This window comes from Macaca fascicularis, chromosome 5 (assembly GCF_037993035.2).
Source record: "Macaca fascicularis isolate 582-1 chromosome 5, T2T-MFA8v1.1".
In the NCBI taxonomy this organism is placed as follows: Eukaryota; Metazoa; Chordata; class Mammalia; order Primates; family Cercopithecidae; genus Macaca; species Macaca fascicularis.
In genome coordinates, this window is record NC_088379.1 from 174,303,686 (window position 1) to 174,315,717 (window position 12,032).

The following is a 12,032-nucleotide window of genomic DNA, read 5'->3' on the forward strand; positions in this document are numbered from 1 at the left end:
CTATCAGCAGATTCTCAGCAGAAATCTTGCAGATCAGGAGAGAACGGGATAATATATTCAAGGTGCTAATTTAAAAAAAAAAAAAATCCTGCCAGCCAACAATCCAACAATACTATACTCAGAAAAGCTGTTTTTCAGAAATAAAACAGAAGTAAAGTTTTTCCCAGATAGACAAAAGCTAAGGGAATTCATCACCTCTAGATCTGATTTATGAGAAATGCTTAAGAGTTCTTCAACCAGAAACAAAAGAACAATAATTACTACTACAAGAACATATCAAAGTATAAAACTCACTGGTAGAGAGGTATTTATACATATTCAAATTCAGAATATTCCATTACTGCAATGGTGGTGTGTAAATCTCTCAAATTGCTATTATAAAGGTTAAATGTTGAAACAGTCAAAAATAACTGTAATTGCATTAAGTTGTTATGAAGTCCAAAATGTAAAAAGGTATAAACTGTGACAGCAAAAATAATTGTGAGGAGGGTAAAAGTCTAGAATATTTTCATGTGACAAAGTTAAATTGTTGTCAGCTTAAAATAGTCTATTACTATATGATGTTTTGTGTAGGCCTCATGATTAACTACAAAGCAAAAAACTACAGCAAATACACAAACGAGAAAGAGAAAGGAATGAAAACTTAGCACATAGCACAAAATCACAAAAGTAGACAATAAGAGAAGAAAAAGGAACAAAGGACCAAAAAAAAAAAAAAAAAAAACCAGAGAACAATAACAAAATGCAGTAGTATCTGCTTACATATCAATAACAATCTTCAATGTAATGAAGCTCTCCAATCAAAAAATTTAGAATGGACAGAAAAATGAGATTCAGAGGCTGCTTCAAGATGGTGACTAAGGACATCTCATGCCAGTTCTCCTCAGAAGGAAGATCAAAATTACTGGTAAATAATCAAGTTTTGACAAGGAAACGGTGGGAAGAGAGCCAGGACTTGTTGGAGTACCCACGTGAAGAAGATTGGGTGGAGAGAAAGAAAGCAGCAAAAGTCTGGTTGATACTGACCTCTGAGGAACTCAGAGTCCAGTAGAAAGTGTAGGTGGGAGTGTCTCTGCTCCCCTCTCCTCTCTGACAACACACTGGCTGCTAAACAGCTGGGGAGCCCCTCAGCCCTTGAAAACCAGGGCAGCACTATTGGTGGCGATTAGAGGAGTTCCTGAAAACAGAGAACTGGGTGAGCAGCTGACTTAGCCATGCTGTACCCACCTCCAACCTAAACTGAGATGGCAGTTGTCATACCAGTTGTGTACCTGTGGTGCCACTCCCTTGCTTGGAGATCCTCTGCCCCTGAGCCACTGCACCACCACCCACAGACATACTACACAACCTACTCTGACTTTGGCAAGTACATGACACCAGCAGATTCTCAGGGAGTTTGGGGTCTCCCCCAGATCAAACCCTTGGTACAAACTGCCCCTAAGGGAGGAGACAGAGGAGCCTGTCAAAGCCACCAATGGGAAACAGGAAATGCGGGTGCAGCACTAATCACTGAAGGAGGCACTGTTGTAATCTAGATCCACCATGGCGGTATCAGCCGGCATGGCAGGCCCTTTGTTAGGACTTCCCGCCCTTCACTTCCTGCTAAGACTCTTAGCGCGCGAAAAAAGCCTGCGCCCGCCAAAAAACCCCCGCTCTGCGCAAGCTCCTGGATGCGTCATTCCTCAGAGATCGAAACCTAACTCAGGAAAACCGAAACCTACAAACCCTGCCTACCTCGCCCTATAAAAGGCCCCCAGTACTCGCCCCGAGCGCGACTTCCTCAGCCCTCCTCCTAGGGGACTGGTGAACCTTGCCCGCGAGCCCAATAAAGGCTACCTCTCTTCTCATCTGCCTCATGTCTTCTTGCTCGGCTCCCCATTACATTACAGGCACCACTAATGCCTCAGAACAAACCAGGAGAAGGGGGTCATCTCTTGCCTTCTCACCCTGCTAAAGTGCATGATTGTGGAAGAGGCAGCAGTTCTTTCTGTTGGGGCCCAGTGGCCCTTTCTGGGCTTCTCTGGTGGCCCAAAGAAAGTGAACAGAGCCTAAATAAATCTGCTGGATCTTACTCTTCAGCACCGTCTACTGGACTGCAGCCTGAATTACACCACCAAGCAAAAACTACAAAAAACAGCATCTGAGAAAGCCACCTCAGAAACATACCTGTAACCAAAAAACCCATATGGAGCTTTGGCCCCCTGAAAGCACCCAGAAAAGAAGCCAATCGAGCACATACAACATACATCACAGTTATACCTTCAAGGGGAAAAAATTAAGTTCCATCCAAATAAACACAAATCCAAAAAAAGAATTGCCAGCTCAGTCAGATGAGAAGGAATCAGTGCAAGATCTCTGAAAGTACAAAAAGCCAGGATGCTTTGTCACCTCCAAAGGATCGTTTTGGCTCCCTAGCAATGAATCCTAAGCAGACTGAAATATCTAAAATGATACATACAGAACTTGGAATATTGATGGCAAGGAAACTCCACAAGATCTGAGAGGAAGTTGAAATCCAATACAGAGAAGCCAGAAAAATGATCCAGGACATGATATAATGATATTAACAAAGAACCAAACAGAACTTTTGGAATTAAAAAACTCACTATGGGAATTTCAAATACAGTTGTAAACCTTAACAACGGACTAGACAAAGCAGAAGAAAGAATTTCAGAGCTCAAAGACTGATCTTTTGAATTAACCCAGTCAGACAAAAATAAAGAATTTAAAAAAGCAAACAAGGCCTTCAAGAAATATAAGATTATGTAAAGCAACCAAATCTATGAATTCCTGGCATTCCTGCAAGAGAAAAACAGAAAGTAAGGAAGTTGGAAAACATATTTCAGGGTATGATTCTGGAAAACTTCCCCAGTCTTCCAAGAGAGATTGATATGCAGATACAAGAAATTCAGAGAACACCAGTGAGATACTATATAAGATGACCATGACTAAAGCACACAGTCATCAGACAAGCCAAGGTCAATGTGAAAGAAACAATCTTAAAGGCAGCTAGATAAAAGAACTAAATTGTCTCTTTTAAAGGGAATCCCATCAGACTAACAACGAATTTCTTAGCAGAAATCTTACAAACCAGAAGACATTGGTGGCCTATTTTTAGCCTTCTTAAAGAAATGCCAGCCAAGAATTTCACAGCCTGCCAAGCTAAGTAAGCTTCATAAACAAAGGAGAAATAAAGTTTTTCCCAGACAAGCAATTGCTAACAGAATTTGTCACCACCAGATAGGCCCTACAAAAATGCTCAAAGGAGTTCTAAACATGCAAATAAAAGAACGATACTTGCTACCACAAAAGTACATGTAAGTTCAAAGCTACTGCCACTATAAAGCAACTATACAATTGAGACTACAAAGCAACTAGTTAACACTACAAGAGGAAGAAAACCTCACATATCAGTATTAACACTGAACATAAATGACCTAAATGCTTCACTAAAAAGACAGAATGGCAAATTGGATGAAAAAACAAGACCCAACCTTCTGCTATCTTCAAGAGACCATCTCACATGTAATGACACCCAAAGGACTTGATGTAAAGGGATGGAGAAAGATCACGCAAATTTAAAACAAAAAAGATCAGGGCTTGCTACTCTTGTATCAGATAAAAGAGATTTTAAATCAACAACAGTACAAAAGGACAAAGAAAAGCACTACATAATGATAAAAAGTTCAATTAAACAAGAGGATTTAACTATCCTAAATATATATGTGCCCAACACATAAGGACTCTGATTTATAAACAATTACTACTAGATCTAAGAAAAGGGACATACAATAATATCATACAATAATAGCGGACACACTTTAACACCCCACTGATAGCATTAAACTGATCAAGGCCCAACACTAATAAATTCTAGACTTAAATTGGACACTTGACCAGCTGGACCCAATTGGCATCTACAGAATACTACAGCAAACAACCACAGAATATACATTCTTTTTATCTGTACACAGAACATACTCTAAGACTGACCAAATACTCAGTCATAAAGCAAGTCTCAATAAATTTTTTAAAAAACTAAAATCATACTAAGCATCTTCTTGGACCACAGTAGAATAAAAATAGAAATCAATACCAAGAGGAACTCCCAAAGCCATACAAATACATAGAAAGTAAACAACCTGCTTTCTGAATGACTTTTGGGAAACAATAAAATTAAGGCAGACATTTAAAAAAAATTTTTGAAACTAATGAAAGTAGAAACATTACATACCAAAACCTCTGAGATATGGCAAAAGCAGTTAAAAGGAAAGTTTACGGCATTAAATGCTTATACAAAAATAATAGGAAGATCTCAAATTAACAACCTAATGTCACACCTACAGGAACTAGAAGAAAATCTAAACCCAAAGCTGGCCGACAAAAAGAAATAACTAAAATCAGAGCAGAACTAAATTAAATTGAGACCAAACAGCCATAGAAAAGATCAAACAAAAGTTGGTTCTTTAAAAAGATAAACAAGATTAATAAACTTCTGGACAGATTAACATGAAAAAAAGAGAAGATTCATAAACACAGTCAGAAATAACAAAGGTGACATTACAACAGATCCCACAGAAATACAAAAGATCCTCAGAGACTACTATGAACATCTCTATGTGCACATACTATAAAATTAGGAAATAAACAAATTCTTGGAAACAGTCTCCCAAGATTGAAATAGGAAGAAACTGAAACCTTGAACAGACCAATGAGTACAAAACTAAATCAATAATAAAAACAAAACAAAACAAAACAAAAAAACTACCAATAAAAAAAAAAGTCCTGGACCAGATAGATTCACAAAATATACAAAGAAGGCTGATGCCAATCCTACTGAAATTACCGAAAATAAATTAAGGAGAGATTCCTCCCTAACTCATTCTACAAGACCAATTTCATCATGATACCAAAATATGGCAAGGACACAACAAAAAAAGAAAACTACAGACCAACATTGCTGATGAAAATAGATACAAAAATCCTCTATAAAATAATAGCAAACTAAATCCAGTAGCACATTAAAATGAAAATTTGTATGATCAAGTGAGCCTTATTCCTGGGATGCAAGGATGGTTCAACACACACAAACCAATAAATGTGATTCCCCACATAAACAGAATTTAAAAAAAGAATATGATCACCTCAATATACACATAAAAAGCATCTGATAAAATCCAACATCCCTTTATGATAAAAACACTTAACAAATTAGGCATCAAAGGAAGATATCTCAAAATATTAAGAACCCCCTATGACAAACCCACAGCCAACATCATGCTGAATGAGCAAAAAGCTGGAAGATTCCTCCTAAGAACTAGAACAAGACAAGGATTCCATTCTTAGCAATCCTATTCAACACAGTATTGGCAGTCCCAGCCAGAGCAATCAGGCAAGAGAAAAACATAGAAGACATCCAAATAGGAAAAGAGAAAGTCAAATTATCTCTTTGTGGACAATTTAATTCTGTATCTGGAAAATTCTAACAATTCCACCACAAATCCTAGACTTGATGAGCGACTTCAGTAAAGTTTCAGGACATAAAATCATTGTACAAAAATCAGTAGTATTTCCAAACACCAATAACATTCAAGCTGAGAATGAAATCAGTAATGCAATCTCATTACAATAGCCACTCACGCACAAAAATACAGAGGAATACATTTACCCAAGGAGGTGAAAGATCTCTACAAGGAGAACTACAAAACACTGATGAAGGAAATCATAGATGACACAAACAAATGGAAGTGCATTCAATGCTCATGGAAGGAGACTTGGTATCATTAAAATGTCCACACCACCCAAAGTAATCTACAGAATCAATTCATTTTCTATCAGATTACCAATTTTTTTGGTAAAAATAATAAAAAAAAACTCTGAAATTCATATAGAACCACAAAAGACCCAGAATAGCCAAAGTTATCCGGAGCAAAAAGAACAAAACTGGAGGAATCACATTACCTGACCTCAAATTATACTACAGAGCTATAGTAACCAAAACAGCACGGTGCTGGCATAAAAACAGGCACACAGACCAGTTGAACAGAATAAAGAACCCAGAAATAAATCCATACATCTACAGTGAACTCATTTTTGACAAATGTTCCAGGAATATACGTTGGAGAAAAGACAGTCTCTTCAATAAATAGTGCTGGGAAAACTGGATATCCACATGCAGAAGAATGAAACTAGACTCCTATCTTTAGCCATATACAAAAATCAAATCAAAATGGATTAAAGACTTAAATCTAAGGCCTCAAACTATGAAACTACTAAAAGAAAACACTAGGGAAACTCTCTAGGACACTGGTCCAGGCAAAGGCTTGTTGAGTAATATCCCACAAGCACAGGCAACCTAAGCAAAAATGGACAAATGGGATCACATCAAGTTAAAAAGCTTCTGCACAGCAAAGGAAACTATCAACACGGTGAAGAGACAACCCACAGAATGGGAGAAAATATTTGCAAACTACCCATCTGACAAGGGATTAATAACCAGAATATATAAGGAGCTCAAACCACTCAATAGGAAAAATCTAATAATCCAATTTAAAATGGGCAAAAGATCTGAATAGACATTTCTAAAAAGATGACATACAAATGGCAAACACGTATATGAAAAAGTGCTCAACATCACTGATCATCAGAGAAATACAAGTCAAAATGACAATGAGATATCATCTCACCCCAGTCAAAATAGCTTTTATCAAAAGGACTGGCAATAACAAATGCTGGCGAGGATGTGGAGAAAAGGGAACCCTCTTATACCCGTACACTGTTGGTGGGAATGTAAACTACCATACCCACTATGGAGAACAGTTTGGAGGTTCCTCAAAAAACTAAAAATAGAACTACCATACAATCTAGCAATCGCACTGCTAGGTATATACCCAAAAGAAAAGAAAGCAGTATATCAGAGATATCTGCACTCCCGTGTTTATTGCAGCACTATTCACAATAGCCAAGATCTGGAAGCAACCTAATTCTCCATCAACAGGTGAATGGATAAAGAAAATTGTGGGACATATACACAATGGAGTATTCTTCAGCCATAAAATAGAATGAGATCCTGTCATTTGCAACAATATGAATGGAAGTGGAGTTCTATTACGTTAAGTGAAATAAGCCTGGCACAGAAAGACAAATTTTGCATATTCTCACTTATTTGTGGAAACTAAAAGAAATAAAACAATCGAATTCATGGAAAGGGAACATGACAGTTACCAAAAGCTGGAAAGGGTAGGGCATGAAAGTAAGAATGGTTAATGGGTACAAAAATTAGATAAAATGAATAAGATCCGGTATTTGATAGCACCACAAGGTAAATATAGTCAACAATAATTTATTGTACATTTTAAAATAACTAAAAGAGTGTAATTGGATTGTATGAAATGCAAAGAAGGGATAAATGCATGAGGTGATAGATACCTCATTTACCCTAATGTGATTAGTATGCATTTATGCCTGTATTAAAATATCTCATGTATCCCATAAATATATACATCCACCATGTACCTACAAAAATTAAAAGTAAAAAAAATTTTTTTATAAGGCACAACTTACAGAAAGCAGGGGAAACAGCATAAGAAAAAGTCTTCAACATTGGGCAGATCCACGTTCAAATCTTTGTTCTGCCGTTAGTTGGAGATATTTTATATAATTATTTTATCCTTTCTATATATGCTTTGTAAAGTTGTAAGGATTAAAAAAAACAATAAATATACAGTTAATCCTTGAACAACACAGGTTTGACCAGCACAAATCCACTTACACACAAATTTTTTTTCTGCCTCTGCCACCCAAGACAGCAAGACCAACCCTCTTACTCCTCCTTTCTCAGCCTACTCCACCTGAAGATGAGGATGAAGACCTTTATGATGATCCACTTCCATTTAAAAATAGTAAATATATTTTCTCTTCCTTATGATTTTTTAAATAATATTTTTTCTTTAGCTTTGTTGTAAGAATACAGCATATAATACATATAACATATAAAATATATGTTACTCTATGTTACTGGCAAGGCTTCCAGTCAACAGTAGGATATCAGTAGTAAAGTCTATGGGGAATCAAAAGTTACATGTGAATTTTGACTGTGCAAGGGGCCAGTGCCCCAACCCCCATGTTGTTCATGGGTCAATAGTACAGTGGTTATAATATGCCTGGCATATAATAAGCAATAAACTACAGGAACTGTTGTTACTATGATGTATATCACGACTATTTGCCAATGATCTAGTTGTAGGCTAAAACCCAGAAAATTACTTAAAATTGGCAGAATAGACAAACTCACTGGATAAGAGGATAAGCAAATACCTAAAATGTCTGCAAATATTAGCAATATTAACCTTTGAAGACTGAAATGGAATTATAAACTATCTAGAAATAATCTTTATAAGAAATACAACAGATAAATGTGAAAATGATCAAAATTTGTGTAAGAGATACAAAAGAAACTGAGTAAATGTAGAAATTTAACTTGTTTCTGTATATAAACTATTATAACTATGTCAATTCTTCTTAACTTGTAGGTTTAATACAATACTAATCAAAATTACAACAAGATTGAAAAAAAAAGAAACAAGAATTACCTTAAAAATTTATCTGGTAAAGAAAAAGAGAGTAAATAATAAGTGTAAAAAAAGAAGGTAAAGGGGAAATGAGGAAAGAATTCTATTAGAAATTAAAGCATACTGTAAATCTATAATTACTAATACAACGAGGTACTGGCAGAAAAGACAGAGTAATAGATCAAAGGAGAAAGCCCAAAGGAAGATATAGCTTGATACCTACTTGTTATAGATTCATTCACTGGTATATATAAGAATTTAATAAATCTTACAAGTAGCATTATAAATCAGTGGCAGAAAGACAATGTAGTCATTAAATTAGGCTGGGATTTCGATAAGCTACTTGGCAAAAGTAAATTAAAAATTTAAAAATAAAATAAGGGCCCGGCACGGAGGCTCATGCCTGTGATCCCAGCACTTTGGGAGGCTAAGGTGGGTGGATCACAAGGTCAGGAGTTTGAGACCAGCTTGGCCAACATGGTGAAACCCCGTCTCTACTAAAAATACAAAAATTAGCCAGGCATGGTGGTATGCACCTGTAGTCCCAGCTACTCAGGAGGCTGAGGCAGAAGAATCGCTTGAACCCATGAGGCGGAGGTTGCAGTGAGCCGAGATCGTGTAACTGCACTTCAGCCTGGGTGACAGAGTGAGACTCCATCTCAAAAAATAATAATGATAAATAAATAAAATAAATTAGCTCTGACTTCAAATCAATCTCCCAAATGACTTCCACACTGATTATTCTTAAGTGCAAGTGAGACAGAGAGAGAGACTGAGAGAGGTAATGAGAAAGGGTGAGAGAGAGAATGAGAATGAAAAAACACACATAAAAAAAAGCATTAGAAAATTAATACTGATGTACTATCCAGGAAGAGCTATAAAAATGTTAATACAACCAGGATTAAGAATATGAGCTAAATCTTACATGCTCTTCCCACACTTTTTTTTCTCTCTCATAAGCTTCCTTTCTCTTTCGTTCTAGTTGTTCTTTTAGTACAGCAGCACGTGCATTTGCATGGGCCTAAAAATAAAAACAATTAACAAAATGAGTTACCAGAAAGAAGGGCACAGGTTTTTATTTTTTTTGGCCAGGTCTATGAAGACATTTACTTATTAGCCAAAAAAGAAGTATGCATGTGGTCTTACAATAAAAATGTAAGCTCACTCTAAACCTCTAGCACCTAGAACCAGCCTTGACATACAGCAGGTGTTCAATAAATATTTGTTGAGTGAAAATAAAGGCAAAAAAATGTAAAAATTTAAAACAATTATTATACATAGACTTCATTTACCTTCATGGGGATGTATATTTGCATATTTTTCATTTTTAAGGTTACCATTTTTTTCGAGATTACTTATATGATAGTTTCATGTATTTATGCCATGGTTTTATCTATTTTCATAAATACAATACAAAAAGAGAAAAATACTACTTTCAGAAACCAAAAAGTGGAGGAGAAAGATGAAAGAAAAATTAAAGGAAGAGAATAAAGTGATATAACTATGCAAAACTTAAGAACACAATGTTCTATCTCAGCTTCCAATTTTCTCTAAGAAAACCTGTATCATTTCTATTCTATACCTTCAGGGATTCGATTTTTTTGCGCCTCATGTCAGCCTCTTCACTTCCTTCTTGTCCTTCAGAACGATTAGCTTCTTTCTACAAAATAAGTAGATAAGCAAATCACTTAGGATATAATCATCAAATTGAGTGCAGAGTTCTGTGAAAGATAATGAATAAACTAAAATCTAAAAATATAAAACGGAAATCATTTAACGCTGTTAGTTTTCTCCTAAAGCTACAACTGAACTCTCCACCACTATCAGCCTTTAAGAACAATGGAACAAAAAGATAATGACATAAAATGCATTGCAATCCTCCCCTGAATACTAGTTATATTTTCCTCTCAGAATTCCTTAGGAACAAATGGTCTTATCAATTTAATATCACATAAATAAGATTTACTTTATGTGTAGTTTTCTGATCTTTGAACTTCCACTATCATCATCAGTTTTTGTTGTTGTTGTTGTTGTTGTTAATGGTACAGCATTTTAAATGTTAATCTACTATGATATCATTCAATTTCTTCAAAAAAATAGCTTTTCAACCTACCTTTTCACCACGAAGTTTGGCTTTAATCTGTTGGCGTTCATTGAAATTCTGTAGTCTTATTTGCCTCAGTCTTGCCAGATAAACCTACAAAGAGGCAAAAACCCCAACACAATAATGTAAAGTAAAGCTATTGACATTTTTACTGCTAGATTTTTTTAAATTTAAGGAACAGTGTTAATTTGAACACAAGAAATAAAAGTTCTGAAATCCGGTTAATGGAAATGTAATATTAGCTTTCAAGTGTTTAATTAAGAACAATTTATTTCTGAAAAGAAAGAAATACATCATAAAATTAAATATTTTTAATTTAATCAAAAGAAAAGAAACTGAAATCATAATACTGAATAAGTTACGGGTCAAAATTATGACACAGAATGTCAGTCAAAAATATATTAACAGGTCCCTATAGACCTACAAAATCTTCAAATGATTGTTAAGAATTTAAACCATGCAAGAAAAGAAGGCAATAAATTCAAAAATGGCTATGTGATGGAGGTAGCGAACATGCGGGAAGCATACCTCTTCCTCTTTGTTCCTTGGCTTCCCTCCTCTTGAAGAGCTGGGCCTGCCTCCATACATAGCTGCCAGGTTTTGCAGGATTCCCTGTTTATCATTTAATGTACTAAGTTTAAAGAATGACTAAGGCTACATTATTATCTTACCAAGGAATATCCAGGTGCTACTTTATTTCTTTTGGCAAGTACTGACCATTTCTTGATGATAAACTGTGATAACAAACCCTGGTGTTTTCCTATGTCAACTTGAAATATATATTCAGTGAGAACAGAAGGAAGCAATTAAGCCCCAAACACAATTATTCAAAACAGAAACCAGCTATCTTTGTATTAGTCACTTAAGAGGGGTTTTTGTTTTGTTTTGTTTTGTTTTGTTTGTTTTAAATCATGGCTTTGGAGGTTAAACCCCAATCCAAATTTTTCCTCTATAAACAGCCAATCCATTTAGACATATGTCTACATATATATTAAACACATACAAAATAAGATATTTGAGATCACTTTTTCTGAATTCAACAAATCAGTTGTATATTAATTAAGAGATCTCAATCAAACTCTCCAGTGCACTCAGGCATGTTCAGTTACTATACAGCAAATGGTCAAACCCAATCACAAATGGACTCATTTCTGAACATAGTTTATATACTTTCTCTTCCTTCAGCGTACAAGCATGCTTCAAGTTCTTCTCTTAAAAAACCTCTTTAGTCCCACTTTCCTGTCAAATGTCTTTTTATTGGCTTATTGAATGTATACTTTTTATATTCATCATCTCAATTTTCCTGCTTCCCAGTCATTTTTTTAGCTCACTACAATCTAGTTTCTGATCCCACTATG

The 12,032-nt window shown here is 35.5% G+C and overlaps 1 protein-coding gene across 9 annotated transcripts in view; it reads right to left on the reverse strand.

The window, feature by feature from the left end:
* Positions 1–12,032, reverse strand: part of NEK1 (NIMA related kinase 1) — a 198,792-nt gene that overhangs the window by 92,057 nt on the left and 94,703 nt on the right. For 5 of the 9 annotated variants that reach the window (XM_005556282.4, XM_074040756.1, XM_065545678.1 and 2 more), the window contains 4 exons: positions 11,203–11,286; positions 10,684–10,767; positions 10,153–10,230; positions 9,496–9,591 (listed from right to left, as the gene is read on the reverse strand). In XM_005556282.4, coding sequence (XP_005556339.3) covers positions 9,496–9,591; positions 10,153–10,230; positions 10,684–10,767; positions 11,203–11,286 — 342 coding nt within the window. Of the gene's footprint in view, positions 1–7,565; positions 7,684–9,495; positions 9,592–10,152; positions 10,231–10,683; positions 10,768–11,202; positions 11,287–12,032 lie in introns of those variants that run through there. The other 4 variants (XM_074040755.1, XM_045393048.2, XM_005556286.4 and 1 more) reach the window with 2 other exon arrangements.